The sequence below is a fragment of the Mustelus asterias genome, chromosome 11, assembly GCF_964213995.1.
Source record: "Mustelus asterias chromosome 11, sMusAst1.hap1.1, whole genome shotgun sequence".
NCBI lineage: Eukaryota > Metazoa > Chordata > Chondrichthyes > Carcharhiniformes > Triakidae > Mustelus > Mustelus asterias.
In genome coordinates this window covers 110,612,977-110,639,898 of record NC_135811.1, presented here as the reverse complement: position 1 = coordinate 110,639,898, position 26,922 = coordinate 110,612,977, and the positions used below count along the sequence as shown (strand labels likewise).

At 45.5% G+C, this 26,922-nt stretch overlaps 1 protein-coding gene across 1 annotated transcript in view; it reads left to right on the top strand.

Moving 5' to 3' along the window:
• Positions 1-26,082, top strand: part of cdk12 (cyclin dependent kinase 12) — a 47,818-nt gene extending 21,736 nt beyond the window's left edge. The window contains exons 8-14 of the mRNA XM_078222967.1: positions 7,480-7,581; positions 8,116-8,193; positions 16,611-16,727; positions 17,867-17,998; positions 18,864-19,066; positions 19,593-20,138; positions 23,987-26,082. Of these exons, the coding sequence (XP_078079093.1) occupies positions 7,480-7,581; positions 8,116-8,193; positions 16,611-16,727; positions 17,867-17,998; positions 18,864-19,066; positions 19,593-20,138; positions 23,987-24,741 (1,933 nt within the window). The 3' untranslated portion in view covers positions 24,742-26,082. The remainder of the gene's footprint in view (positions 1-7,479; positions 7,582-8,115; positions 8,194-16,610; positions 16,728-17,866; positions 17,999-18,863; positions 19,067-19,592; positions 20,139-23,986) is intronic.
• Positions 26,083-26,922: the final 840 nt, after the last annotated feature.

Genomic DNA, 26,922 nt, shown 5'->3' with positions numbered 1-26,922 from the left:
CATAGAATCCTACAGTGCAGAAGGTGGCCATTCGGCCATCGAGTTTGCACCCAGGCCCTATCCCCATAACCTCACACCTTTACCCTAGCTAGTCCCCCTGACACTGAGCACCCGGGGGAAACCCATGCAGACACGGAGAATGTGCAAATTCCACACAGACAGTGACCCAAGCTGGAATTGAACCTGGATCCCTGGCGCTGTGAGGCAGCAGTGCTATCCACTGTGTCTTTGTCCAAATCATTAATGTGAATAGCTGGGGTCCCAGCACTGAACCCTGCGGTACTCCACTTGTCACTGCCTGCCACTCTGAAGAGGACCCATTTATTCCCATTCTGTTTCCTGTCTGCCAACCAGTTCTCTATCCACATCAATACATTACCCCAATACCATGAGCTTTAATCTCTTGTGTGGGACCTTGTCAAAAGCCTTTTGAAAGTCCAGATACACAACATCCACTGGTTCACCCTTGTTCCCTCTACTGGTCACATTCTCAAAAAAATCCACAAGATTTGTCAAGCACAATTTCCCTTTCTTGAATCCATGCTGACTTCACCGCTTTCCAAATGCTCAGTTATTACATTCTTAATAAATGACTCCAGTATTTTTTTTAAAATTGGGGTTACATTAGCTACCCTTCAATCCTCTGGAACTCTTCCAGAGTCTATAGAATGTTGGAAAATGATCACCAATGCATCCACTATTTCTAGGACCACTTATTTGTGTACTCTGGGATGCGGAGCATCAGGCCCTGGGGATTTGTCCAGTTTTAATCCCAGCAATTTCCCCAATACAATTTCCTGACTAATAAGAATTTCTTTTAGTTTCTCCTTCATGCTCGACCTTCTGTCCCCAGTATTTCTCAAGGTTATTTGTGTCCTCCTTAGTGAAGACCGATCCAAAGTATTTGTTCAGCTGGTCTGCCGTCTCTTTGTTGCCCATTATGAATTCACCTGATTCTGACTGTAAGGCACCTCCATTTGTCTTCACCAGTCTTTTTCTCTTCACATATTTATAGAAGCTTTTGCAGTCAGTTTTAGTATTTTTTGCAAGCCTACTCTCGTATTCTATTGCCCCCTTCTGAATTAAACCCTTTGTCTTCCTCTGCTGAATTTTAAATTTCTCCCAGTCCTCAGGTTTGCTGCTTATTCGGGCCAATTTATATGCCTCCTTTTTGGCTTTAACACTATTCCTGATTTCCCCTGTTAGCCATGGATGGGCCAACTTCCCCGTTTTACGCCGGACAGGGATGTACCGTTGTTGAAGTTCATCCATGTGTTCTTTAAATGTCTGCCATTGCCTATCCACTGTCAACCTCTCAAGTATCCTTTGCCAGCTTATCCTAGCCAATGCGCATCTCAAACCATCAAAGCCAGCTTTTCCTAAGTTCAGGACCCTCGTCTCAGACTGAACTGTGTCACCTTCCATCTTAATGAAGAATTCTACCATATTATGGTCACTCTTCCCCAAAGGATCTCGCTCCACAAGGTTGCTAATTAATCCTCTCTCATTACACAATACCCAGTCTAAGATGGCCTGCTCGCTAGTTGGTTCCCTGACATATTGGTCAAGAAAACCATCCCGTATACACTTCAAGAAATCCTCTTCCATCGCATTGCTATCAGTTTGGTGAGCTCATCAATATGCAGATTGAAGTCACCCATAATAACTACTGTAACCTTAGTGCGCACACCTCTAATTTCCTGCTGGATGCCATTCCCAACCTCAGTACTACTGATTGATGGCCTGTACACAATTCCCACTAAAGTTTTTTGTCCTTTGGTATTCCGCAGCTCCACCCATACAGACTCCATATCGTCCAGGCTAATGTCCTTCCTTACTATTACATTAATATCTTTAACCAGCAACGCTGCCCCAACCCCCTTTCCTTATTAATTTCCTTAATTTCCACATTCTGTTTAGCTCCTTGGTTACTGTCTATTTCTGACATGAACCCTGTGTCTTCTACTGTGAAGAGAAACACAAAATATTTATGCAATGTCTGTGCCATTTCCGCATTCCCCATAATCATTTCTCCTGTCTCAGTCTCTGCTTCGAAGGAGCCAATGTTTGCTTTAGCTACTCTCTTCCTTTTCATATTAGAACCATAGAACCATAGAAAATTACAGCTCAGAAACAGGCCTTTTGGCCGTTCTTGTCTGTGCCGAACCATTTTATGCCTAGTGCCACTGACCTGCACTTGGACCATATCCCTCCACACCCCTCTCATCCATGAACCCGTCCAAGTTTTTCTTAAATGTTAAAAGTGACCCCGCATTTACCACTTTATCCGGCAGCTCATTCCACACTCCCACCACTCTCTGCGTGAAGAAGCCCACCCTAATATTTCCTTTAAACTTTTCTCCTTTCACCCTTAACCCATGCCCTCTGGTTTTTTTTCTCCCCTAGCCTCAGCGGAAAAAGCCTGCTTGCATTCACTCTATCTATACCCATCAAAATCTTATACACCTCTATCAAATCTCCCCTCAATCTTCTACGCTCCAGGGAATAAAGTCCCAACCTATTCAATCTCTCTCTGTAACTCAGCTTCTCAAGTCCCGGCAACATCCTTGTGAACCTTCTCTGCACTCTTTCAATCTTATTTACATCCTTCCTGTAACTAGGTGACCAAAACTGTACACAATACTCCAAATTCGGCCTCACCAATGCCTTATATAACCTTACCATAACACTCCAACTTTTATACTCGATACTCCGACTTATAAAGGCCAATGTACCAAAGGCACTCTTTACGACCCTATCCACCTGTGACGTCACTTTTAGGGAACACTGTACCTGTATTCCCAGATCCCTCTGTTCAACTGCACTCTTCAGAGTCCTACCATTTACCCTGTACGTTCTTCTTTGGTTTGTCCTTCCAAAGTGCAATATCTCACACTTGTCTGCGTTAAATTCCATTTGCCATTTTTCAGCCAAGCTCTGAAGCTTAATAAAAGCTCTGACAGTTTTTTTATATTTCTGGCTAGCTCACACATATTCTATTTTTCCCTTTTTACTCAGCTTTTTGGTGGCCCTATGCATGGTTTCTAAAACACTCCGATCCTCGGACTTGCCCCTGTTGTTTGTAACTTCGTAAGCCTCATCCTTTAATCTAATACTAACTTTAAGTCCCTGATTGTGCTACTCTGAGTTTTAGTTTTTCAATGGAATGTATTTTTGTTAAACATTTTGAATTGTTTCTTTAAATAGAACATAGAACAGTACAGCACAGAACAGGCCCTTCGGCCCACGATGTTGTCCCTCACACACACTCTCTCCTTCACACACACTCTCTCCCTCACACACACACTCTCTCCCTCACACACACTCTCTCTCCCTCACACACACTCTCTCTCCTTCACACACACTCTCTCTCCCTCACACACACTCTCTCTCTCTCACACACACACTCTCCCTCCCTCACACACACATAGAAATAGAAACTAGAAGCAGGAGGAGGCTATTCGGCCCTTCGAGCCTGCTCCGCCATTCATTATGATCATGGCTGATCATCGAATTCAGTATCCTGATACCCCCTTCCCCCCATATCCCTTGATCCCTTTATCCCCAAGAGCTTTTTCTAATTTCTTCTTGAAATCAGACAATGTTTTGGCCTCAACTACTTCCTGTGGTAGTGAGTTCCACACATTCACCACCCACTGGGTGAAGAAATTTCTCCTCACAATTCTAAAAGGTTTACCCCTTATCCTCAAACTATGACTCCTAGTTCTGGACTCCCCCACCATTGGGAACATTGTTCAGTCACCTCCATACCTTTTATCCCTTTTATCTCTTTATCCAGTTAACCATAACCAGTTCTCCCCTATGCCATTGTAATTGGCTTTCTTTAAATTTAAGATACTTTTGTGTGATTGGAATATGTCACTTTCTATCTTAATATGGAATTCAGTGGTATTATGATTACTATTTCCCAAAACATTACTAATTAACTCTGCTTTATTAAACAATACTAAATCTAAGATAGCTTTATACCTGGTAGGTTCCATAACATGTAGCTCCAAGTAACTGTCATGAGAATATTCTACAAACTCATCTTTAGACCACTCTTGCCAATTTAATTGTCCCAATGTATTTGAGGATTTCTCCCACAGTTATCCCATTTCCTTGGTTTGTTACAAGCTCCAATAATTTCTTGTTGAATTCTCTGCCCAACAGTATAACTGTCAGGCGGTCTATAAATTCCTCCCACCAGTGTTTTCTTACTCTTGCTATTCCTAATTTCCACCCATAGGGATTCTAATTCATGACATTCAGGCTTGGGCTGATAAGAGGCAAATAATATGTTGTGGAATTGAGGTTACAACCAGTCCACCATGATCATATTGAATGGTGGAGCAGGCTTGAGGGGCCAAGTGACTGACTCCTCCTGGTACGTATGTTTGTATGCCACATAGACTAGGCAATGATCACAAGAGGGAATCTAACTATCTCCTCTTGACATTCTTTGGCATTCCCATCACTGAATCCTCCACCATCAACATCCTGAGAATTACCATTGACCTGAAGCTGTGCTGGACCAACCATATAGATACTGTGGCTACAAGTGCAGGTCAAAGAATGGGAAATCTGTGGCAAGTAATTCACTTCCTGACTCTGCAAAGTCTGTTCACCATCTAGGCACAAGTTAGGGGCGTGATGAAATACTCTCCACTTGCCTGGATGAATACAAGTCCAAACAATACTCAGGAAGCTTGACGCCATCCAGGACAAAGCAGCTCACTTGATTGGCACCATCATGCACCACCTAACATCACTGCCTCCACCACCATCACACAGTGGCATCAGCGTATACCATCTACAAGATGCATTGCATCAACTCACTAAGGCTCCCTCAACAGCACCTTCCAAACCTGTGACCTCCACCACCTACATGGACAAGCGCAGCAGATGCATGAGAACACCATCACCTCCAAGCTCCCTTTCAAGCCACATGCCATCCTGACTTGGAAATGTATTGCTGTTCCTTCACTGTTACACGGTTAAAATCCCAAAACTCCCTCCTTACTGTACCTACACCACATGAACTGCAGCGCTTCAAGAAGGGGGCTCACCACCACCTCTCAAGGAGAATTAAGGATGGGCAATAAATGCTGGCCAGCCAGTGATGTCCGCTTTCCATAAATGAATAAATAAAAAATTATTTTATAGACCAGACTTTTCTTCTCTTGAATACAGAAGATTAAGGGCTGATATAGTTGAGGTGTTTAAGATGATTAACAGATTTGATAGTTCAGATGGAGAGAAGATGTTCCCTCTGATGTGGGCTTCCAGAATCTTAAAATTCAAACAGGGCCATTTAGGAGTGATATCAGAATGCACTTCTTGACAAAAAGGAAGCAGAAAACTGCAACACTCCCATCAGGCCCTCCCCCAAAAAACCTGCAACACTCCCACCCCCCAAAAAACCTGCAATACTCCCACCCCCCAAAACATCTGCAACACTCCCACCCCCCAAAACATCTGCAACACTCCCACCTCCCAAAACATCTGCAACACTCCCACCTCCCAAAAAACCTGCAACACTCCCACCTCCCAAAACATCTGCAACACTCCCACCCCCCAAAACATCTGCAACACTCCCACCTCCCAAAACATCTGCAACACTCCCACCTCCCAAAAAACCTGCAACACTCCCACCCCCCAAAACATCTGCAACACTCCCACCCCCCAAAACATCTGCAACACTCCCACCTCCCAAAACATCTGCAACACTCCCACCTCCCAAAAAACCTGCAACACTCCCACCTCCCAAAACATCTGCAACACTCCCACCTCCCAAAACATCTGCAACACTCCCACCCCCCAAAACATCTGCAACACTCCCACCTCCCAAAACATCTGCAACACTCCCACCTCCCAAAACATCTGCAACACTCCCACCTCCCAAAAAACCTGCAACACTCCCACCCCCCAAAAAACCTGCAACACTCCCACCCCCCCCAAAAAAAACCTGCAACACTCCCACCCCCCAAAAAACCTGCAACACTCCCACCCCCCAAAAAACCTGCAACACTCCCACCTCCCAAAACATCTCCAACACTCCCACCTCCCAAAAAACCTGCAACACTCCCACCCCCCAAAAAATCTGCAATCCTCCCACCCCCCCCAAAAAAAACCTGCAACACTCCCACCCCCCAAAAAACCTGCAACACTCCCACCTCCCACTCCCAGAAAAATCTGAACCCCCCCCCCCGCACCACTAAAGAAAGCTATTGAGGCTGGAGCTGAGTTGGAATTTCAGAACTGAAAGGAATAGTGGTCCATGCACACTCCATGAATGGCCCCTTCCATAAGATTATTCAGCATTCCTGCTGCTGCCCCTGTTTAGATCAACTGGGACCGAACCTTGGACCTCAACACCGTTGCAGATAAAAGCATAAGTTTCCTAATCTGTATTACGACAGCCTGATGACCGCTACATTTCTGGATTACTGCCCACATTCATCTGATAAACTCGCCTGGATTAATGAATTTTCCATTTCCCACTTTGTAACTGAGAGTCAGGTCATTGAATTGAAATCCAAACACCTTGGATTTTGGGGCAGATTTTTTTCTATGGCTTCTTGGATGTGTATCATTTTGAATCTTTCAGGAGAATAACCTTTGCTTGTCCTTTGAAGGACAAAAATCTGATGTTAGGAGCTGAGTCTAAACTGATGTAGAACACTGCCTGACAGCTTCACTCTGACCCATTTATAGAAGTCACAGCTTCTGTGATCTAAAGTAACCTCGTGTTAAATAAACATTGGGATTGATTCAGGCAGATTCACTGCTGCACCTGCCTCATGTCACAGCACGGATACTCCACACGGGAGCAATATAGGAGCGTCTGCAGGCAAATGAGCAATACATGCCCAAGGAATAGCCATGTAAATGGGCACTTGAGGAAACCTCATTAAAAATTTGGCAAATATTCCGAGTCTAATAGAAATTAAAATCCTCACTGTGCTGAAAGCTTGGGGACCCTGAGCCTCCCACTTGGCATCTAGGTTTTCATGTTAAAAAGCCAAAAGGCTTTGATTGCTTTGACCCCACCTGGATGATACACTGGAATTGACTGATATACTGTCTGGAAATGCAGACTGCACGGTGCTCTGGTTACACTCCGATTACAGTCGGATTGTGCTCTGGTTACATTCCGATTACAGTCGGATTGTGCTCTGGTTACATTCCGATTACAGTCGGATTGTGCTCTGGTTACATTCCGATTACAGTCGGATTGTGCTCTGGTTACACTCTGGTTTCGTTTGGATTGTTCTCTGGTTACCCTCCAATTGTGCTCCAGTTAAGTTAAATTATACTCCAGTTATGCAACTGCATTGCATTCCAGTTATACTCCTGATTGTGGTCTGTTCCTGGCGGTGGGCAACACACACTAACCTCTTGTTTTGGACTTGTCAGCATTGATGTAGAATATTGCTGCTTGGTTCAGGGTGACACACTTCAATGTTTGTTTCCTAGCCGTCCATACACTAACAAAGTCATCACGCTGTGGTACCGCCCACCGGAACTCTTGCTGGGGGAGGAGAGGTACTCTCCGGCCATCGATGTTTGGAGTTGTGGGTAAGTACAATGTGGATGGTGTTGAAGATTGTACAAGTCATTGATGCAAATGCTGAATTATTCTTCTTTAAATTGTTTTGCAGTTTATTATTTCATAGAGCCCTAAACAAAATTAGAAAAGCTATGATACTATTCGTAATAAAAAGGCAAAGTGGGCTGAGATTCGATACTCCCCAGGTCCGAGGCTGATCACGCTGACAGAATGACCGGTAATATCGTGAGAGGCAAGAGACCAGGCGCAAACCCGGTTTTTCGCCCCTCGCAGGATCGGAAGAATGAGTTCATTCTCGTTTCCTGCTTTTACTGTATCAGAGGTTTGGCACACAGTGAAATTCCACAATTACGGGAAAGCTTCCCTGGTTTAAAAAGAGATTCTGCAATAAGTTGTAGATGTTAGCAGCTCCCTAAAGGTTCCTGTGCTGCTGGAGGGGTGTCTGGTTATTGTGACCTGGGGATTTGTGTGCAAGCTGGGGGGCCAGTGAGCTGGAGCCTTCCACATGGTCACATTGTTAACTTGCTTTGTTCTGTTTGCAGGTGTATCCTTGGAGAGCTCTTCACTAAAAAACCAATCTTTCAAGCCAATCAGGAGCTGGCACAGCTTGAACTCATCAGGTAGTGGATGGATTTAAGATGTTCTGAGATAATTGTTGCTAATTCATTGATTTGCACAAGGTTGTCCTTGTTTGATCAGTATTATTCATAGAATCCTGACAGTACAGAAGGAGGCCATTCGGCCCATCGAACCTGCACCAACAACAATTCCACCCAGGCCCTGTCCCCACAATACCACATATTTACCTTGCTAATCCCCCTGGCACTAATGGACAATTTAGCATGGCCAATCAACCTAACCCGCACATCTTTGGACTGTGGAAGGAAACTGGAGCACCCGGAGGAAACTCATGCAGACATGGGGAGAACTTGCAAACTCACACAGACAGTGACCCAAGGCTGGAATTGAACCCAGGTCCCTGGCGCTGTGATGCAGCAGTGCTAACCACTGCCATCCATAATTGACAATGTCTCAACTGTTGCTCGAAGGGGCAACTGATAATTTGAGTGAAAATACACCCATCATGTCATCTTTTCCTGTGTTATCTTGCAGGTTCTGTGGCTTCATGTTGATTGGTCCCTCATCCTGAGACAGTGGCCCCATGTTCTAGATTCCCCAACTTGGGAAAACAAGCTGTTAGTTTGTCCTGTCAATCCCTTCAGAATCGTACATGTTTGAATGAGATCACCACTCATGCTTCTAAACGCCAAAGAATATCGACCCAATTTAGTCAGCCATCCCAGAAACTAATCTAGTGAACCTTCACTGTACCGCTTCCATTTCTACTATATCTTTCCTTGGAAATGGAGACCAATACTGTGCACAGTCTCACCAAAATCCAGTCCAATTCGAACAGGTTTTCCTTATTTTATTCTAATCCCCTTGCAATAAAGGCCCAATATGCCATTTGACTTCCTAATTGCTTATTGTATCTGCATGCTAGCTTCCCTGTTGTATGAGTGCACCCAGGTCCCTTTGAACATCAACATTTACTGTTTAAAATTTTGCACCTTTTAAAAATATTCTGTATGCCTATTCTACCAAAGTGAATAACCTCAAACTTCCCCACATTACACTCCAGCTGCCGCTCACTTTACCTCTCCATATTTCTTTGCAGCCTCTTTGTGGTCCTCTTGACAGTTTTCACTCCCAACTAGCTTTACATTGAAAACCACGTTAGGATGTTGAAAGAGGCCATTCAACCCACTGTGTCTGCACCGGCCAAAAGAGAGAAACAAGTAAACTAGTCACCCATTTTAATCCATTTTCCAACACCTGGTCCATGGCCTTCAGCTTGCAGCACTTCAGACACAGATCCAAGGACCTTTTAAATGAGTTGAGCGTTTCAATCTCAACCACTCATTCAAGTTGTGAAAACATTTTTCCTCATCCCACTTCTACCAATCACCTTAACTCTATGCCCCCTGGTACTTGACCCCTCAGTGAGGGGAAACAATTCTTTCCTGTCTACCCTGTTTAGGCCACTCATAATTAGGTCACCCCTCAGCCTCCTCAGTTCTAAGGAAAAATAACCCTCGCCCGGCCAATCTTTCCTCTCTTCAACTTTCAGGCCCTGGCAATGTGCTAGTAAATCTCCTCTGCACTCTCTCCACAGCAATTATGTCCTTCCTTTGATGCGACCAGAACTACACAAACTTCCAGCTGTGGCCTAACCAGCATTTTATACATTTCCTTCATTACGTCCCTGCCTTTGTATTCAATATCTCAGCCAATAATGGAAAGCATTCTATATGCTTCCTTTATAGGCTTATCCACCTGTCTTGCCACCTTCAAGAACCTGTAGAAAAGCACTCGAGGTCTTTCACTTCCTTGACCCCTCTCAATATTCTCCAATTTATTCAGCTTTCCCTTGCTTTTTTGCCCTTCCCAAACATATTATCTCTCACTTTTCCAGATTGAATTCCATTTGTTGTTTCTCTGTTCACTCAAACCATGGCTATCATTCTGGAGTCGACAGCTGTCCTCTTCACTATCAACTACACGGCCATTTTTTGTGTTATCTGCAAATTTCCCAATCATGCCTCCCACATTTAAGTCTAAATCATTAATATACACAACAAACATCAAGGGCCCAACACTGATCCCTGGGAAACACCACTGGAAGCCGCTTTCCATTCTATTCATGGGTGGCAGGGTGGCACAGTGGTTAGCACTGCTGCCTCACAGCGCCAGAGACCCGGGTTCGAACTGGCCTTGGATGACTGTCTGTGGAGTTTGCATGTTCCCTCGGTGGGTTTCCTCTGGGTGCTCCGCTTTCCTCCCACAGTCCAAAAATGTGCAAGTTAGGTGGATTAGCCATGCTTAATTGCCCCTTAGTGTCCCAAGATGTGTTGGTGAGGTGGATTAGGCACAATAAATGTGCGAGTTAACATAAGAACAAGGAGCAGGAGTCGGCCATCTGGCCCCTCGAGCCTGCTCCGCCATTCAATGAGATCATGGCTGAGCTTTTTGTGGACTCAGCTCCACTTACACGCCCGCTCACCATAACCCTTAATTCCTTTACTGTTCAAAAATCTATCTTTGCCCTAAAAACCTTCAGTGAGGTAGCCTCAACTGCTTCACTGGGCAGGGAATTCCACAGATTCACTACCCTTAGCATGAAGATGTTCCTCCTCAACTCAGTCCTAAATCTGCTCCCCCTTATTTTGAGGCTATGCCCCCTAGTTCTAGCTTCATCTGTCAGTGGAAACAACTTCCCTGCTTCTATCTGCTACTTCATCCAACTTGCCCAGCTTCATTTCCTAAGACTAAATTTAGAATTGTGCCCCCTACTGTTGGGCTTATTACTTGCTGGCTAAAAACGTTCTTTTGAATGCAGTTCAAGAATTTTGTGCCCTCACACTGATTGATATTAGGGTAGTTGAAGTCTCTGGTTATTACTGCCCTGTTGTTTTTGCACTCAGCAATTTGCCAATGTATTTTTGCTTCTCGATCCCTTTCACTATTTGGGACCTATCGTACACTCCTAGCAATGTGGCTGCCCTTTTTATATTTCTGAGCTCAACCCATAAGGCCTCATTTGATGCTTCACTTAGTATATTATCCCACATCACAGTTGCAATTGATTCTTTTAGCAATAATGCTACACCCCCAACTTCTTTATCCCCCTCCCTGCCCTGCCTGAAAATTCTATATCCAGGGATGTTGAGCTTTGTTTTTCCCCTCTTGAAGCTAGCGATGATATCACACCGCCACGTATCTAACTGTGCCCTCAGCTCATCAACTTTATTTATTATGCTCCTTGCATTGACATATATACCCTTTAACACAGCCAAATTCCTGTGCTGAAATCTATGTAATCTGTGCTGCTTCTGAATTTCAGAGTCACTCACTAATTCTCCATCTCCTGTTCCCAGCTCTGAATTTGCCCTCAGGGTTCCATCCTCCTGCCAATCCAATTTAACTCCACCCCTCAACAATGGCACTAGCAAATCCCCCTCCAAGGATATTCATCCAGTCCTGTTCAGATGTAGACCGTCAGACTTGTACAGGTCCCACCTTCCCCAGAACTGGTCCATCCCAGTAACTCAGAAATCTGATGCCCTCTCTCTTATACCAGGCTTCCAGCCACGAGTTTAATTGCTCAATTCTCCTATTTTTATACTCACACACCTCGGATTGGGAGTAATCCTGAGAGTGCTGCTTTAAAGGCCCTGCTTTTCATTCTCCTGCTTAGCTCACTAAAATCTGCTTTCGGAATCTCATCACCTTCCCTGCCTAAGTCATTGTTATAACACGGGCCACGATCGGGCTGTTCACCCTGAGAGTGACTGTCCTTGACATCAAGGCAGCATTGTGTGTCGCATCAAGGAGCCGTAGCAAAACTGGAGTCAATGGGAATCAGAGGAGAAACTCTCAGCTGGTTGGACAGAGCACAAAGGAAGATGGTTGTGATGGTTGGAGGTCAATCATCTCAGCTCCAGGACATCACTGCAGGAGTCCCTCAGGGGAGTGTCCTCGGCCCAACCATCTTCAGCTGCTTCATCAATGACCTTCCCTTCATCATAAGGTCAGAAGTGGGGCTATTTGCTGCTGATTGCAAAATGTTTCAGTACCATTCGCAACTCCTCAGATACTAAAGCAGTCCCTGTCCAAATGCAACAAGACCTGGACAATATCCACTTAGGCTGACAAGTGGAAAGTAACATTTGTGCCACACGAATGCCAGGCAATGACAATCTCCAACAAGAGAGGATCTAACCATCGCCTCTTGACATTCAATGGCGTTACCATCACTGAATCTCCCACTATCAGCATCCTGGGGGTTACCATTGATCAGAAACTACTGGACTATCCATCCACTGAACCTACTGATGACCATGAAACCATTGTCAATTGTCAGAAAAACCCATCTGGTTCACTGTGTCCTTTAGGGAAGGAAATCTGCCGTCCTTACCCGGTCTGGCCTACATGTGACTCCAGAGCCACAGCAATGTAATTGACTCTCAGCTGCCCTCGGGCAACTAGGGATGGGCAATAAATGCTGGCCAACCAGCGACGCCCATGTCCCACAAATGAATAATTTTTAAAAAGCAAAGTTACGTCAAGGCCAGGTAAAACAAAATAGCATAAGGAAACCAAGTAAAATGAAAGCTTTTATTTTATTCATTTATGGGATGTGAGCATCGCTGGCATGGCCAGCATTTATTGCCAATCCTTAGTTGCCCTTCAACACGTGGTGGTGAGTTGCCTTCTTGAACCGCTGAAGTCCCTGAGGTGTAGGCACACCCACAGTGCTGTTAGGGAGGTAGTTCCAGGATTTTGGCCAGTGACAGTGAAGGAACAGCAATATATTTCCAGGTCAGGATGATGAGTGCCTTGGAGGGGAACCTCCAGGTAGTGGTGTTTCCAGGTATCTGCTGCTCTTGCCATTTGTGGGTTTGGAAGGTGCTGCCTCAGCAGTGTTGGTGGGTTTCTACAGTGCATCTTGTAGATGGTACACACGGCTGGCACTGTTCGTCAGTGGTGGAGGGATTGAATACAGGCTGCTTTGTCCTTAATGGTGTTGAGCTTTTTGAGAGTGTTGTTGGAGCGGCACTCATCCAGGCAAGTGGAAAGTATTCTATTACTCTCCTGACTGTGCCTTGTAGATGCTGGACAGGTTTTGGGGAGTTAGGAGGTGAGTTAAATGCCTCAGGATTCCTAGCCCTTGAGCTGCTCTGGGTGCCATAGTATTTATATATTTTTTTCAGTCGTGGAACATGGGCATCGCCGGCTGGGCCAGCATTTATTTCCCATCCCTGGGTGCCTGAAAACAATTGAGAGTCAACCGCATTGCTGTGGCTCTGGAGTCGCATGTAGGCCAGAGCGGGTAAGGACGGCAGATTTCTTTCCCTGAAGGACATTAGTGAACCAGATGGGTTTTTCCGACAATCGACAATGGTGTCATGGTCGTCAGTAGACGTTTAATTCCAGATTTAAAAAAAATTGAATTCAAATTCCACCACCTGCCAGGCGGGATTCGAACCCGGGTTCCCAGAACATTGGTTGAGTTTCTGGATTAATAGTTTAGCAATAATACCACCAGCCATCGCCTCCCCATTGCTCGTGCTTCTTACTTAAATTGAGCTAGTTCTTTTAAAAATTGTGTTTTTCTCATTTTCAGCTACTTAAAGACACTCCCTCACTATCTCATTAACCAATGAAGCTTCTCTTGTGATATCAGTCTTGGGTGGTTTTAATCTCAGTCCTCTCACGCACTTTTCAACTCTTGGTCTCCTGGTGACTGAGAAAGATCAAGAAAGAAAAGGGCACCCTCTCCCCTCCTCACTGAACTCCCTTACTTAGCAATCTCACAGTGATTCTACCCAACCAGCTATGCTCCATCATCAGCAAACACACATACATTACTCTTGGTCTTTTCAGAGTTAAGTTGTTAATATAGATTTCAAATAGCTGAGGCTGCAGCTCCGATCCTTAAAGCACTCCACTAGTCACAGCCTGCCAACTTCAATATGCCAAGTTTATCTCTACTCTGCTTTCATTAGCCAATCCTCTATCCATGCTAATCTATTCGTCCTAACTACATGAGTCGTAATCTTCTGCATTGACCTTTTGTGTTGCATTTTATCCAATGTTGTTTGGAAATCCAAGTATCTACAAGTTCACCCTTATCCACCTTATAGGACAAAGGAATTAGGAGCAGGAGTAGGCTCCGCCGTTTAAAATTATCATCATGGCTGATCTTATCCTGATCTCAATTCCATTTTCCTGCCTGCTTCCCATAGCCCTTTATCCAGCTTCTCATCAGGAACATATCTATATCTCTTTTAAATCTGTTGATTGAGTCTGTCTCCACTGCACTCTGGGTCAGTAAATTCCACAGATTTACAACCCTCTAAGAGAAGTAGTTTCTCCTCATCTCAGTTTTGAAGCTACCTCCTCTCACTCTATATCTATGACCTCTTGTTCCGGACTGTCCCACAAGTGGAACATCTGTTCAACTTCCACCTTTTCAACCCCCTTTAGCATTTTATATACCTCAGTTAGATCCCCCTCGTCCTTCTGAACGCCACTGAGTACAAGACCCAGCTATTCAACCACTCCTCGTACGACAGCCCTGAAATCAATCTGGTAAACCTCTTCTGAACTGCCTCCAATGCCATCATATCCTTCCTCAAGTAAGGAGACCAAAACTGGACATGATATTCCAGGTGTGGTCTCACCAACACTTTATACAATTGTAAAACATTTCTTTACTTTTAAAATCCAGTCCTTTTGCAATTTGCCTTTTCCATTTGCCTTTCCTATTATATGCTGCACCTGCGTACCCACTTTCTGTGATTCATGCATAAGGACACCCAGATCCCTCTGCACTGATGGACTGAATATATTATTTCAATAATAATTTCCTCTTTTATTTTCACAGTCAAAATGGATAATCTCACACTTATCCCTATTAAACTCCATCTGCCAGATTCTGGCCCATTCTCCTCGCCTATCAATATCCATCTGTAAACTCTTTATACCCTCATCACAGCCTGCTTTCCCATCTACTTTAGGGTATCTGCAAATTTTGCTGTTATGCTCTGTCCCTGTTCTCAGATCATTTATGTAGATTGTAAACAGTTGAGAAAAAACTGAATTTTTAAAGCAATCCCTTTAACATAAAACAAATCTATAGCAATAGCACTCAATCATCACAGGTTAACAAGACGACTCAGATTGGTTGAGGCGTTGCCATGGAGATTGTACCAGCAAACTATAGTCCTTCAGGCTTTTGTTCAATTCAAAAAAAGGTGCAATGCCTGGACATTGTCTGCAGAGGACAAGTGCCCATGTATAAATATATGCCGTTTCTAGCAGGCGTTGCGAGCACGGTAATCTCAATTTTGGTTGTTGGTGTAATTCTTAGCCCACAGGATTGTTCAGCAAGTACTGGCCAATTGAAAATCGCATCTAACGTTTAACATTGTTATCTGAGTTTTTCTTGCATAGACTGGTTGAGTACCGCCAATACTCTGCCTATTGCAAACAGCCGAAGGGATGTGCTATTTAATATGACAGCCAGTCGTTGGGATGTACTACCTGTATACCAGGAATCCCAGTGAAATTTGTTTACCACAGTACTCATTTGTGTGGTAGGCAGAATGTCTTTTTGGCTTGATGGCAGCATCCTGTTAGTGGAAAACACCACTCGTGTGACTGAAGGCAGATTATTACTTAAATGGGTGTAAATTGAGAGAGGTGGATACTCAGCGACACCTTGGTGTGCTCGTGCATCAGTCGCTGAAAGTAAGTGCATGGCTACAGCAGGCAGTGAAGAAGGCAAATGGTATGTTGGCCTTCATAGCGAGAAGATTTGAATAAAGGAATAGGGATGTTTTACTGCAACTGTATAGGATGTTGGTGAGGCCAATGAGTATTGTGTGCAGTTTTGGTGTCCTTATCTGAGGAAGGATGTCCTTGCTATAGAGGGAGTACAGCGAAGGTTTACCAGGCTGATCCCTGGGACGGCAGGTCTGTCATGCGGAGACACTAAGTTGGTTAGGATTATATTCACTGGAGTTTAGAAGAGTGAGAGGGGATCTCATAGAAACTTATAAAATTCTAACAGGGTTAGACAGGGTAGATTCAGAAAGAATGTTCCCAATAGTGGGGGAGTCCAGAACTGGGGGTCATAGTTTGAGGATAAGGGGTAAATCTTTTAGAACTGAGGTGAGGAGAAATTTCTTCACCCAGAGGGTGGTGAATGTGTGGAATTCACTACCACAGAATGTAGTTGAGGCCAAAACGTTGATATAGCTCTGAGGGCTAAAGGGATCAAGGGATATGGGAGGAAGAGGGGATCAGGATATTGAATTTGATAATCAGCCATGATCAAAATGAATGGTGGAACAGGCTCGAAGGACCGAATGGCCTCCTCCCGGTTGAAATAATGGAAGATTTGCAAAAGGTTGGCAAAGGATTTTCTGGTTGCAAATGATCATTTTGTTCTGTGCTTCTGTTTTCTCAGTCGATTATGTGGCAGCCCTTGTCCTGCTGCTTGGCCTGATGTCATTAAACTGCCGTATTTTCACACGATGAAACCGAAGAAGCAATATCGGAGACGCCTTCGTGAAGAGTTTGCATTGTAAGCTTCAATAACAGTCAGTATAACAGCAGGAGTTCAGTGCTATTGATGCTGTTGAGTGTCTGAAAGGACAGTGCAGAGGGAGCTTCCCTCTGTATCTAACCCCATGTTGTACCTGTCCCAACAAAGATAGAAAGTTGGGCTAATGAAACTGCTGTGATGCCAACCTGATCAAACAGAGCTATGAGCTACAAGGATGGATTCTGCAATAATTAGAACTTGTCACTGGAATACACACAGAATAAATTTAAGCATCTTTACTGTACAGTGTGAAGGATAATTTTTAAATTCACATTGTTGCCTCATTTTTCCTGAGTAGAGTGCCCAGTGACCATGACCAAACTGACCTTGATCAGAATGCCCACTGGCCATAACTGGAGTGTCCAGTGGCCCGGAGTGTCCACTAACATTGAGCACTGTGGACACTAATGCTTGGGGTTTGCAGCAGCTGTTTAATATGGTGTATTACCTGCAGCAGGTAGCACACAGGCAGCTGACACCTCACAGCGTGAAGTGAATCTTTTTCATGCTTTTCTCTGCCTCTGTTCTAACTTTGGGTTTTTATGTCATGTGCTCCTGAGACGTCAATATGGACCCAGTGTTCCTGGGTTTTAGTGTTGAACGCACTTGCTGTTTCTCAGCGTAACAGTGTGGATATTTGCACACTCGTTGTTTCTCAGTTTAACAGTGTGGATATTTGCACACTTGCTGTTTCTCAGTGTAACAGTGTGGGTATTTACACACTTGCTGTTTCTCAGTGTAACAATGTGAACGTTTGCACGCTTGCTATTTCTCAGTATAAGTGTGGCTATTTGCACACTCGCTGTTTCTCAGTGTAACAGTGTGGGTATTTACACACATGCTGTTTCTCAGTGTAACAATGTGGATATTTGCACACTTGCTGTTTCTCAGTGTAACAATGTGGATATTTACACACTCGCTGTTTCTCAGTGTAACAGTGTGGGTATTTACACACTCGCTGTTTCTCAGTGTAACCGTGTGGATATTTACACACTCGCTGTTTTTCAGTGTAACAGTGTGGATATTTACACACTCGCTGTTTCTCAGTGTAACAGTGTGGGTATTTACACACTTGCTGTTTCTCAGTGTAACAATGTGGATATTTGCTATTTCTGCAGCATTCCTCTCCCTGCATTGGATCTGCTTGATCACATGCTGACCCTTGACCCCAGCAAGCGCTGCACTGCTGAACAGACCCTACAGAGCGATTTCCTGAAAAATGTGGATCCCACAAAGATGCCTCCTCCTGAGTAAGTATCAGTATTCACAGCTTTTCCGCATTTTTGAGGCTTAAGAAGCAGCAAAATTTTACGTTGTTTTCTCCTTTTTCAAGTTTTACCATTGTTGTCACCAACTTGTTAAAATGTTTCACCTCACACATTTCTCTGCAGTTCCAGTATTCCCGTCCTCCCTAAACTAATTTCCAATCTAACCCCACTTTAATTTTTCAAAATGTAACACGGCCAATCATTAACAACAACAAAGCACCAAATAAGTAACTTTCAGAGGGAAGGCGGTGGCCCAGTGGTATTATCGCTAGACTATGAATCCAGAAACTCAGCTAATGTTCTGGGGATCCGGGTTCGAATCCCGCCCACGGCAGGTGGCGGAATTTGAATTCAATAAAAAAAATCTGGAATTAAGAATCTACTGATGACCATGAAACCATTGTCGATTGTCGGGAAAACCCATCTGGTTCACTAATGTCCTTTAGGGAAGGAAATCTGTCATCCTTACCTGGTCTGGCCTACATATGACTCCAGAGCCACAGCAATGTGGTTGACTCTCAATTAGGGATGGACAATAAACGCTGGCCAGCCAGCGATGCCCATGTCCATAAATGGAAAAATAAACAGATATAATCATTAGAATATGCATAATATACAGCAACTTATGTTTATAAACTAAACGAAAACCTGCACCCTTGGTAATTTTGAGTGCTGCAGGTTCAATAATTGGACAGATTGAATTTCAGTCACTTTTATTCCATGTGCAGTCTGCCTTCTGGAGTTTTCCGTGTAATAAAAACCAAGCTTGCTAATTCAGATTTCCAGCAGCTGCAGTATTTTGCTTTTGTCATAAATTTTAATCTGTGCTTTAAAAACTATTTTCCAGCCTTCCTCACTGGCAGGATTGCCATGAACTCTGGAGCAAAAAGCGTCGACGTCAGAAGCAAGCAGGAATCATTGAAGATCCACCTGTGCAAAAGACCGCTCGTAAAGACACGGTGATCAGCACTGATGACAGTAGGAACAGCACACCACAGATTGCCCCAGCAGGACAGAGTAAAACACATAGCAGCACCACAGACGTGGGCGGTGAGTCAGTCTGAATGAACATGACCGGGGTAAGATGCTCTTTTGGAGAGTTAGTGCAGACTTGATGGGCCGAATGGCCTCCTTCTGCACTGTCGGGATTCTATGTAGCTGTGCTGACGTGGTTTTAGCTCATATTCTAATTTTGGTGGGAAAGCACTTTATATGCAGCAACTGTTAGTGTCCATCATGTCTGTGTTTGCTTCACATTCGGTAAACAGAAAGTACAGCATTGAGAAAACAATTACCAAAGAGTTCTCTCACACATTGCCTTTACCAAATAACACACACAGGTTAAAATTCAAAAGCCATCATCTAAGGTGCGTATTGAGATCGCATGACCCATTGCGGGTACTTAAACTCATTTATTAATTACTAATTAAAATGGGAGAAAGCATAAAGTCTGTTGCGCGTTGCTGATTACAATGCACCTTATTTTAAATATGTATAAAGTGATTGTAGCCTGGAGAATGTAAGCTGTGGTCAGAGTGATCGGTAAGAGTTTTGAAGCTTACTTTGTTTTATGTAGGCATCAGAGACGCTGCACAACAGCTAAACCAGAATGAGTTAGCAGTGCTGCTCAACCTGCTACAGACACAGACCAACCTCAGCCTCACCCAGCTGGCACAGGCGTTGAATGTCAGTACTAACCCAGAGACACAACAACAGTGGAATGTCCTTAGCCAATCACTCGTGGCTCTGGCTGAGGCCACCAGTCAGCAGCAGGATGCTCAGCCTCCCACAGTGACTCAACGTACATCCCCCCCTATACCATCCATCCAGCCTGCTCCAACAGCAACGCCGCTCCCAACTGCTTCGACGCCCCTAACACCAATATCAGCTCCTCTTCCACAGGCCCTCGCTACCTTGCCGCAGGCGCCACACACCCAGCCATCTCAGTCCATATCTCAGGCGGCTGACAACCAGACCGACACACAGAACTTGTTGACCGTTTTACTGAGTCAGCTGATTAAATCTCAGGAACCCGCTACAGTGCCTGAAGAAAGTAATGGCATCAAAGCGAGTGATGGACCACAGCAGCTACAGACTGCCATTACCACTACTGACGCCACAGGTAACTATCACTCTCTGCAAGTGTATATCATCCTTCTGCTACTTCACGATAAATTGCACTGCGTTGCTTTCCCTGTTAAATCCTGTTGGGCGGACGAGTGGCAGATGCAGTTTAATGCAGAGAAGTATGAAGTGATTCATTTTGGAAGAGCAGATAGATGTATAAAATCAAGAGCACAATTCTAAAGGAAGTGCGAGACTGGAGGGATCTGGGAAATGCACAAGGTGTTTAGGGTGTCATGTCATGTTGAGAGAGCAGTTGATAAAGCATGCAGCCTCCAAAGCTTTATTAATGGGACACAGAGTACAAGAGCAAAGAAGTTAGTTAAATGTATGTGGAACATTGGTTTGGTCCCAACTAGAGTTCAGGGTGCCACACTTTAGGAAGTATATGGAAGCATTAGAGAGAGTGCAGAAAAAAATCACGGAAGTAGTCCCAGGAAAGAGAAACTTCAGCCATGTGGCTGAATTGGAGAAGTTAGGACAGTTTCCCCTGGAGAAAAGAAGGTTGAGAGGAGATTTCAAAACCATGAGGGTTCTGGACAGGCAAGATAAGGAGAAACTGTTCCTATTGGTGGAACAATCGTAAATGGAGAGTGCAGGAGGGCATGCTGGGAGCAGCACCAGGCGCACCTAAAAATGAGGTGTCAACCTAGTGAAGCTACAACACAGGATAAATAAAAAGTGATTGACAGAGCTAAGCGATACCACAACTAACGGATAAGATCTAAACTCTGCAGTCCTGCCACATCCAGTTGTGAATGGTGGTGGACAATTAAACAACTCACTGGAGGAGGAGGAGGTCCACAAATATCCCCACCCTCAATGATGGAGGAGCCCAGCACATCAGTGTGAAAGATAAGGCTGAAGCATTTGCAACAATCTTCAGCCAGGAGGCCATTTGGCCTTGCATGTCTGTGCTGGCTTGCTGAATGAGCATCATTTGAGCCATACCTGGCACATTGGAAGATGTTTGTGGTTGTGGAGGGTCAGTCATCTCAGCTCCAGGACCTCTCTGCAGGAATTCCTCAGGGTAGTGTCCTGGGCCAACAATCTTCATCAATGACCTTCCCTCCACCATAAGGTCAGAAGTGGGGATGTTCGCTGATGATTGAACAATGTTCAGCACCAATCGCGACTCCTCAGGTACTGAACCAGTCCATGTTCAAATGCAACAAGATCTGGACAATATCCAGGCTTGGGCTGACAAGTAGCAAGTAACATTTGCGCCACACAAATGCCAGGCAATGGCCATCACCAATAAGAGACACTCTAACCACCACCCCTTGACATTCAATGGTGTTACCATCATTGAATTCTCCTATTCTCAACATCCTTGGGGTTACCATTGACCAGAAACTCAACTGGACTCACCACATAAACACAGTAGCTACAAGAGCAGGTCAGAAGCTAGTAGTAGTGCAATGAGTAACTCACCTCCTGACTCCCTGAAGCCTGTCCACCATCTACAAGACACAAGTCAGGAGTGTGATGGAATATTCCCCACTTGCCTGGATGGGTCCAGCTCCAACAAGACTCAAGAAGCTTGACACCATCCAGGACAAAGCAGCCCACTTGATTGGCACCACATCCACTCCCTCCACCACCAACACTCAGTAGTAGCAGCAGTGTGTACTATCTACAAGATACACTGCAGCAATTCACCAAAGATCCTTAGACAGCACCTTCCAACCCATGACCATTTCCATCTAGAAGGACAAGGGCAGCAGATAAATAAGAACACACCACCTGCAAGCTCCCCTCCAAGCCACTCACCATCCTGATTTGGGGATATATCGCTGTATCTTCGCAGTTGCTGGGTCAAAATCCAGGAATTCCCTTCCTAATGGCATTGTGGGTCAACCCACAGAACATGGACTGCAGCGATTCAAGAAGGCAGCTCCCCTCCACCTTCTCAAGGGCAACTAGGGATGGGCAATAAATGCTGGCCAGCCAGCGACGTCCATGACCCACGATTGAATAAAAAAAGCTGTAGGGCACAGATTTACGATAATTGGCAAAACTACTGATGACATGAGGAAAAACCTTTTCATACAGGAGTGGTTAGAATCTTGAATGCATTGTCTGAAAGTGTGGTCAAACCAGGCTCAGTTGACCCAAATGGAAATAGATTGTTATCTGTTAGAGAGAATTATGCTCATTCAACGAGCCAGCACAGACATGCAAGGCCAAATGGCCTTCTGTACTGTAACAATTGTGGGCAGCACGGTGGCACAGTGGTTAGCATTGCTGCCTTACAGCTTCAGGGACCTGAGCTTGAATCCGGCTTTGGGTCGCTGTCTGTGTGGAGTCTGCACGTTCTCCCCGTGTCTGCATGGGTTTCCTCCGGGTGCTCCGGTTTCTTCCCACAGTCCAAAGATGTGCAGGTTAGGTGGATTAGCCATGGTAAATGTGCGGGGTTTTGGGGATTGGATAGTGGGGGGGCCTGGGAGGGATGCTCTTTTGGAGAATCGGTGCAAATTTGATGGGCCAAATGGCCTCTTTCTGCACTGTAGGGATTCTATGGTTCTAATTCTGAGATTGCTGGCTGACCTCACTGTTACTGATCAACAGTCTGATCTGTCAACCCGTTAGAATAGTTTCCCTCAGTAAACATTGAGATATTCCTCAGCCTTTACTAACGTGTTTGTCACATCTCTTTATCAAAGATTTAATGTCCTAAAAGTTTGAAAGCTGTGGCTGGGGTTTGCATTTTATCGAGATGAGTTTAACTATGCCCCAGAATTCAATGGAAAACAGCTGGGGGGGGGGGGGTCCTGTGTATTTGAGATGGAAATGGAATTGAGTATTCTGGTTTCGGTGGAGTTGTGCGCAGTTATCGTATCTCACAGTGAAAAATAAATTCACCAATGGGCTTCAAGGGACCAGATTAAATGAAGGGGAAAAGTGTATTGAGTTTTACACATAGAAACAGCAAGTTCCTCTCACCTGCTCCCCTTCACAGAAAGAATCCAAACCCCATCCACCCCCACCCTGTTCCAATACACTCTCACTCGCCATTCATTCAGCCACCTATCTAACCTACTGTTGACATAGTCTCTTCAGTCATTCCAGTCATGTGTTTCAGTTTCTCAATCCTCTGTGTAAAAAGGTTGTTTTTTTGTCCTAAATCTCTTACACTAACCTCATATCTCTATTCCCTCATTATATAGCCTGAATTAATGAAACATCCTCTCTCTACTCGCTCTGTCCCATCCTGTCATCATTTGGAATATATCTATCAAATCACACCCTAATTTCCTTTTTTCTAAGTAAACCAGTCCCAACCTTTCAAATATTTCTTCATATTTATATTTCCTTGTACTTAGCAACTGCCTCTTGAATTTACACTGATTGCTGTTTCTGGCCTGCGCCGCCTTCCTACCGCGTGGACCCAAAATCAAGGTTATGTGAATTCTCTATTACATCTCACCTTTTAGATGCTCTTGTTCTTGCCATAAAAGCAGTTTCCAATTTTTTTATGGCTTTATCCACTTGAGATGCCGCTTTTAATGTCCTCTGAACTGTAATCCCTAAATCACTCTGCTCCCTAATAGGAATAATCCTGACCTGTACTTGTTTTTCACAGAAATGTTCCTCTTTGTATTTCCTGACACTGAATTTGATCTCCAGGTGCCATTGCACCTATCAATGTCCCTTTGCTCTGACATTGGACAAGTCAGGAAAGGCTTTGACTCAGCTATGATAGTTCCTGCAGTACAGCAACCTGTCATTGTCCATGGTTCAAATCTAAATGTTGGGCATTGGTTTAAGGATGGAGTGACCATGGAACAAGCCAGTGGGTGCAGTGATGTGGCAGTAACCGGTACCTTGTATCTTTTTGTCTAGATGGTGCTCCCCTCACTAAACTGGATATAAAGGTTCCTGGGCCGCCACCTGCACTCAGTCAAACACGAATTCTTCCTCCAGACCAGCGACCACCAGAGCCCCCTGGCCCCCCACCCACCTTGGGCGATACAGACTGTCGAATTAATCTGGGATTGAGCCCTTCTACCAAGGACCCGAACGCAGGAGTGAAAGCGGCTTTGCTGCAGTTACTGAACAAAGAGGAATCACAAGAGAACGACAGACTTAGCAGAGTGCCAGAGTATGGCAGTTCACACTTAGCTAACAGCTATGGTACAGACGGCTTCAGGAATAATGTCAGTACGAGTGAAAGGAGAGACTCTGAGATGACAGGGCACACGTTATTGGACAGCAAACCTGCCGTGTGTGCTAGTACCTCCCAACAACTGACTCAATCCAGGACATTGTCCAGCTCAATGAGTGAGTTTGCAGAGTCCAGTACATACCAGGACATGGGGGCCATGCAGTTTACAGCAGATCAGGATCACCGGTTTAACTTTACCAGAGTTACTTTGCCATCTTTGGTAACTGGTGCAGAAGGTAGCAATAGCACAAGCATGCCTACAGATGCCAAACCACCGAACTACAGCTACAGTAGCCCAATGCCGGGAAGTGCTTTGCCTGGCAGCACCATAACTGGGCTAAGCTGGAATGCACCAACGCGGGGCTCAGGGTATAACAGGGCACATGGCAGAATACCAAGCAGAGGTGGCAGAGGGAGGGGTGTACCATACTAACCCTGGCACTCACCTTTAGTGCTGTTTTACTATCATGTCCTTGAAGAGAAGCAACTGTGATCACCTTTGACAGGGTTGAAGAAATCCACACCCCCATATCCATTCCTGACAAGGCGGGGACTGGCCAGACGGGGATTATTTGGCCTACAAGCAGAGCCATCTGCAGTGTGTGAACTGGAGGCCCTTTATCATAGGGTGAGGAATCTTTCACTGTAAAATTACACTGTTGGGGAGATTTCCCCATGATCTATATAATCAATTTGCAGACATTGAAGTCCTTGAAGACTACGAGACAATATCAAAAGGAAATGATATGAGGGAGCAATTCTCTAGCCGTGTTGGCATGTCAAGATGCAACAATACGGGTTGTGGGAAGTCTGTGGAATTGCAGTGGGCTTGAGGTAAAGCCCAAAGTATAATATGTAGAGTAATCCCTAAAATGGAAAGGTTATTAACAAGCCTGTGCTGTCAGAGAAATACACTGGAATCTGCTTGGCAGACTGGCTTGGATCATCTGTTTATTATAAAGGTTTCAAACCCTGGACCATATCCTCCTCATTTCTCTGTACCTGAGCCTCAGTGGAAGCCACTTTATGTTGTGTTATTTTCTAAGTTACAAGCATCTCAGAAAAGCTGCAATTAAACCTGAACGATGTTCTCACCTGGCTGAAGGTGTGAATTCCTTTACCTGCGAGTGGGTTCCGTTAGTGAGCCGAGTATTGCAGCACCTCTCTACAGTGTCGCTCAGTGCTGCTTACATTCTTTCCGATCGGTCCCCTTTCCCCTCGTGGATCTGGCTAATGATTCCGTCTTTCCCATCAGTGATTCGTGGCTTTCCTCAGTTTATTCACTTTTTTTAATGTTCTACCATTTCACATTCTGCTAAATTGCCACTAAATGTTGTGAAAAGAATTGCCTTGCATTTCCAATCTCTTAATGCTTTCAAGCTGTGGTTTAGAGTTGGACCATCTCTTGTGTGACTTGAATTGCATGAGTTTCCAAGGCCCCCGCCAGCGCCTCCCTCTGGGGAGCTTCTGCACAGAATGTCACTGCGATTCCCAGCGGCAGCGACAGGGAGTCCACGGGGGGGGGGTCTGCAGAGATCTCCCCGAGAGGCATTTCAGTGCAGTGGCCCCGATTTTACCATCATCTGTCTGGGTGGGCGCCACATCAAGACACGGTTTAGTTGCTATAGTAACAAATTATTGTTCTGAGGATAAGGTTACTGAATTTTTTTTTCAGCTTTTAGTAAATTTTACTTTAATAAAAAAATAATAAATGCAGCTGCTGCCTGTTTCTGTTGGAGTGCCTGTGTGCGCTTCTCCTGTCAAACAGCAACATCTCAACACTGTGCAAGCTCCCGTTCCAATCCTTGAACCTCCATCGGCACTGACCGAACAGAGACTGGCATTGCCGGAACCCGGAGCACAGCCAGAGAACCACAGGTTCACTGCCCCGGGGGGGGGGGGGGGGGGGGTGTCACTGTCCGGTCTGGGAGGGTCAGTGTCCGGAGGGGTAGGGTCAGTGTCCGGAGGGGGAGGGTCAGTATCCGGCCTGAGATGGTCAGTATCCGGAGGGGGAGGCTCAGCGTCTGGAGGGGGATGGTCAGCGTCCGAAGGGGGAGGGTCAGTGTCCGGAGGGGGGAGGGTCAGTGTCCGGAGGGGGGAGGGTCAGTGTCCGGAGGGGGAGGGTCAGTGTCCAGAGGGGGAGGGTCAGTGTCCGGAGGGGGAGGGTCAGTGTCCGGAGGGGGAGGGTCAGTGTCCGGAGGGGGAGGGTCAGTGTCCGGAGTGGGAGGGTCAGTGTCCAGAGTGGGAGGGTCAGTGTCCGGAGTGGGAGGGTCAGTGTCCGGAGGGGGAGGGTCAGTGTCCGGAGGGGGAGGGTCAGTGTCCGGAGGCGGAGGGTCAGTGTCCGGAGGCGGAGGGTCAGTGTCCGGAGGCGGAGGGTCAGTGTCCCGAGGGGGAGGGTCAGTGTCCCGAGGGGGAGGGTCAGTGTCCCGAGGGGGAGGGTCAGCGTCCCGAGGTGGAGGCTCAGCGTCCGGAGGGGGAGGCTCAGCGTCCGGAGGGGGGGGCTCAGCGTCCGGAGGGGGGGGGGGGGGGCTCAGTGTCCTAAGGGGGGGGGGGCTCAGCGTCCAGAGGGAGGGTCTCAGCGTCCGGAGGGAGGGGCTCAGCGTCCGGAGGGAGG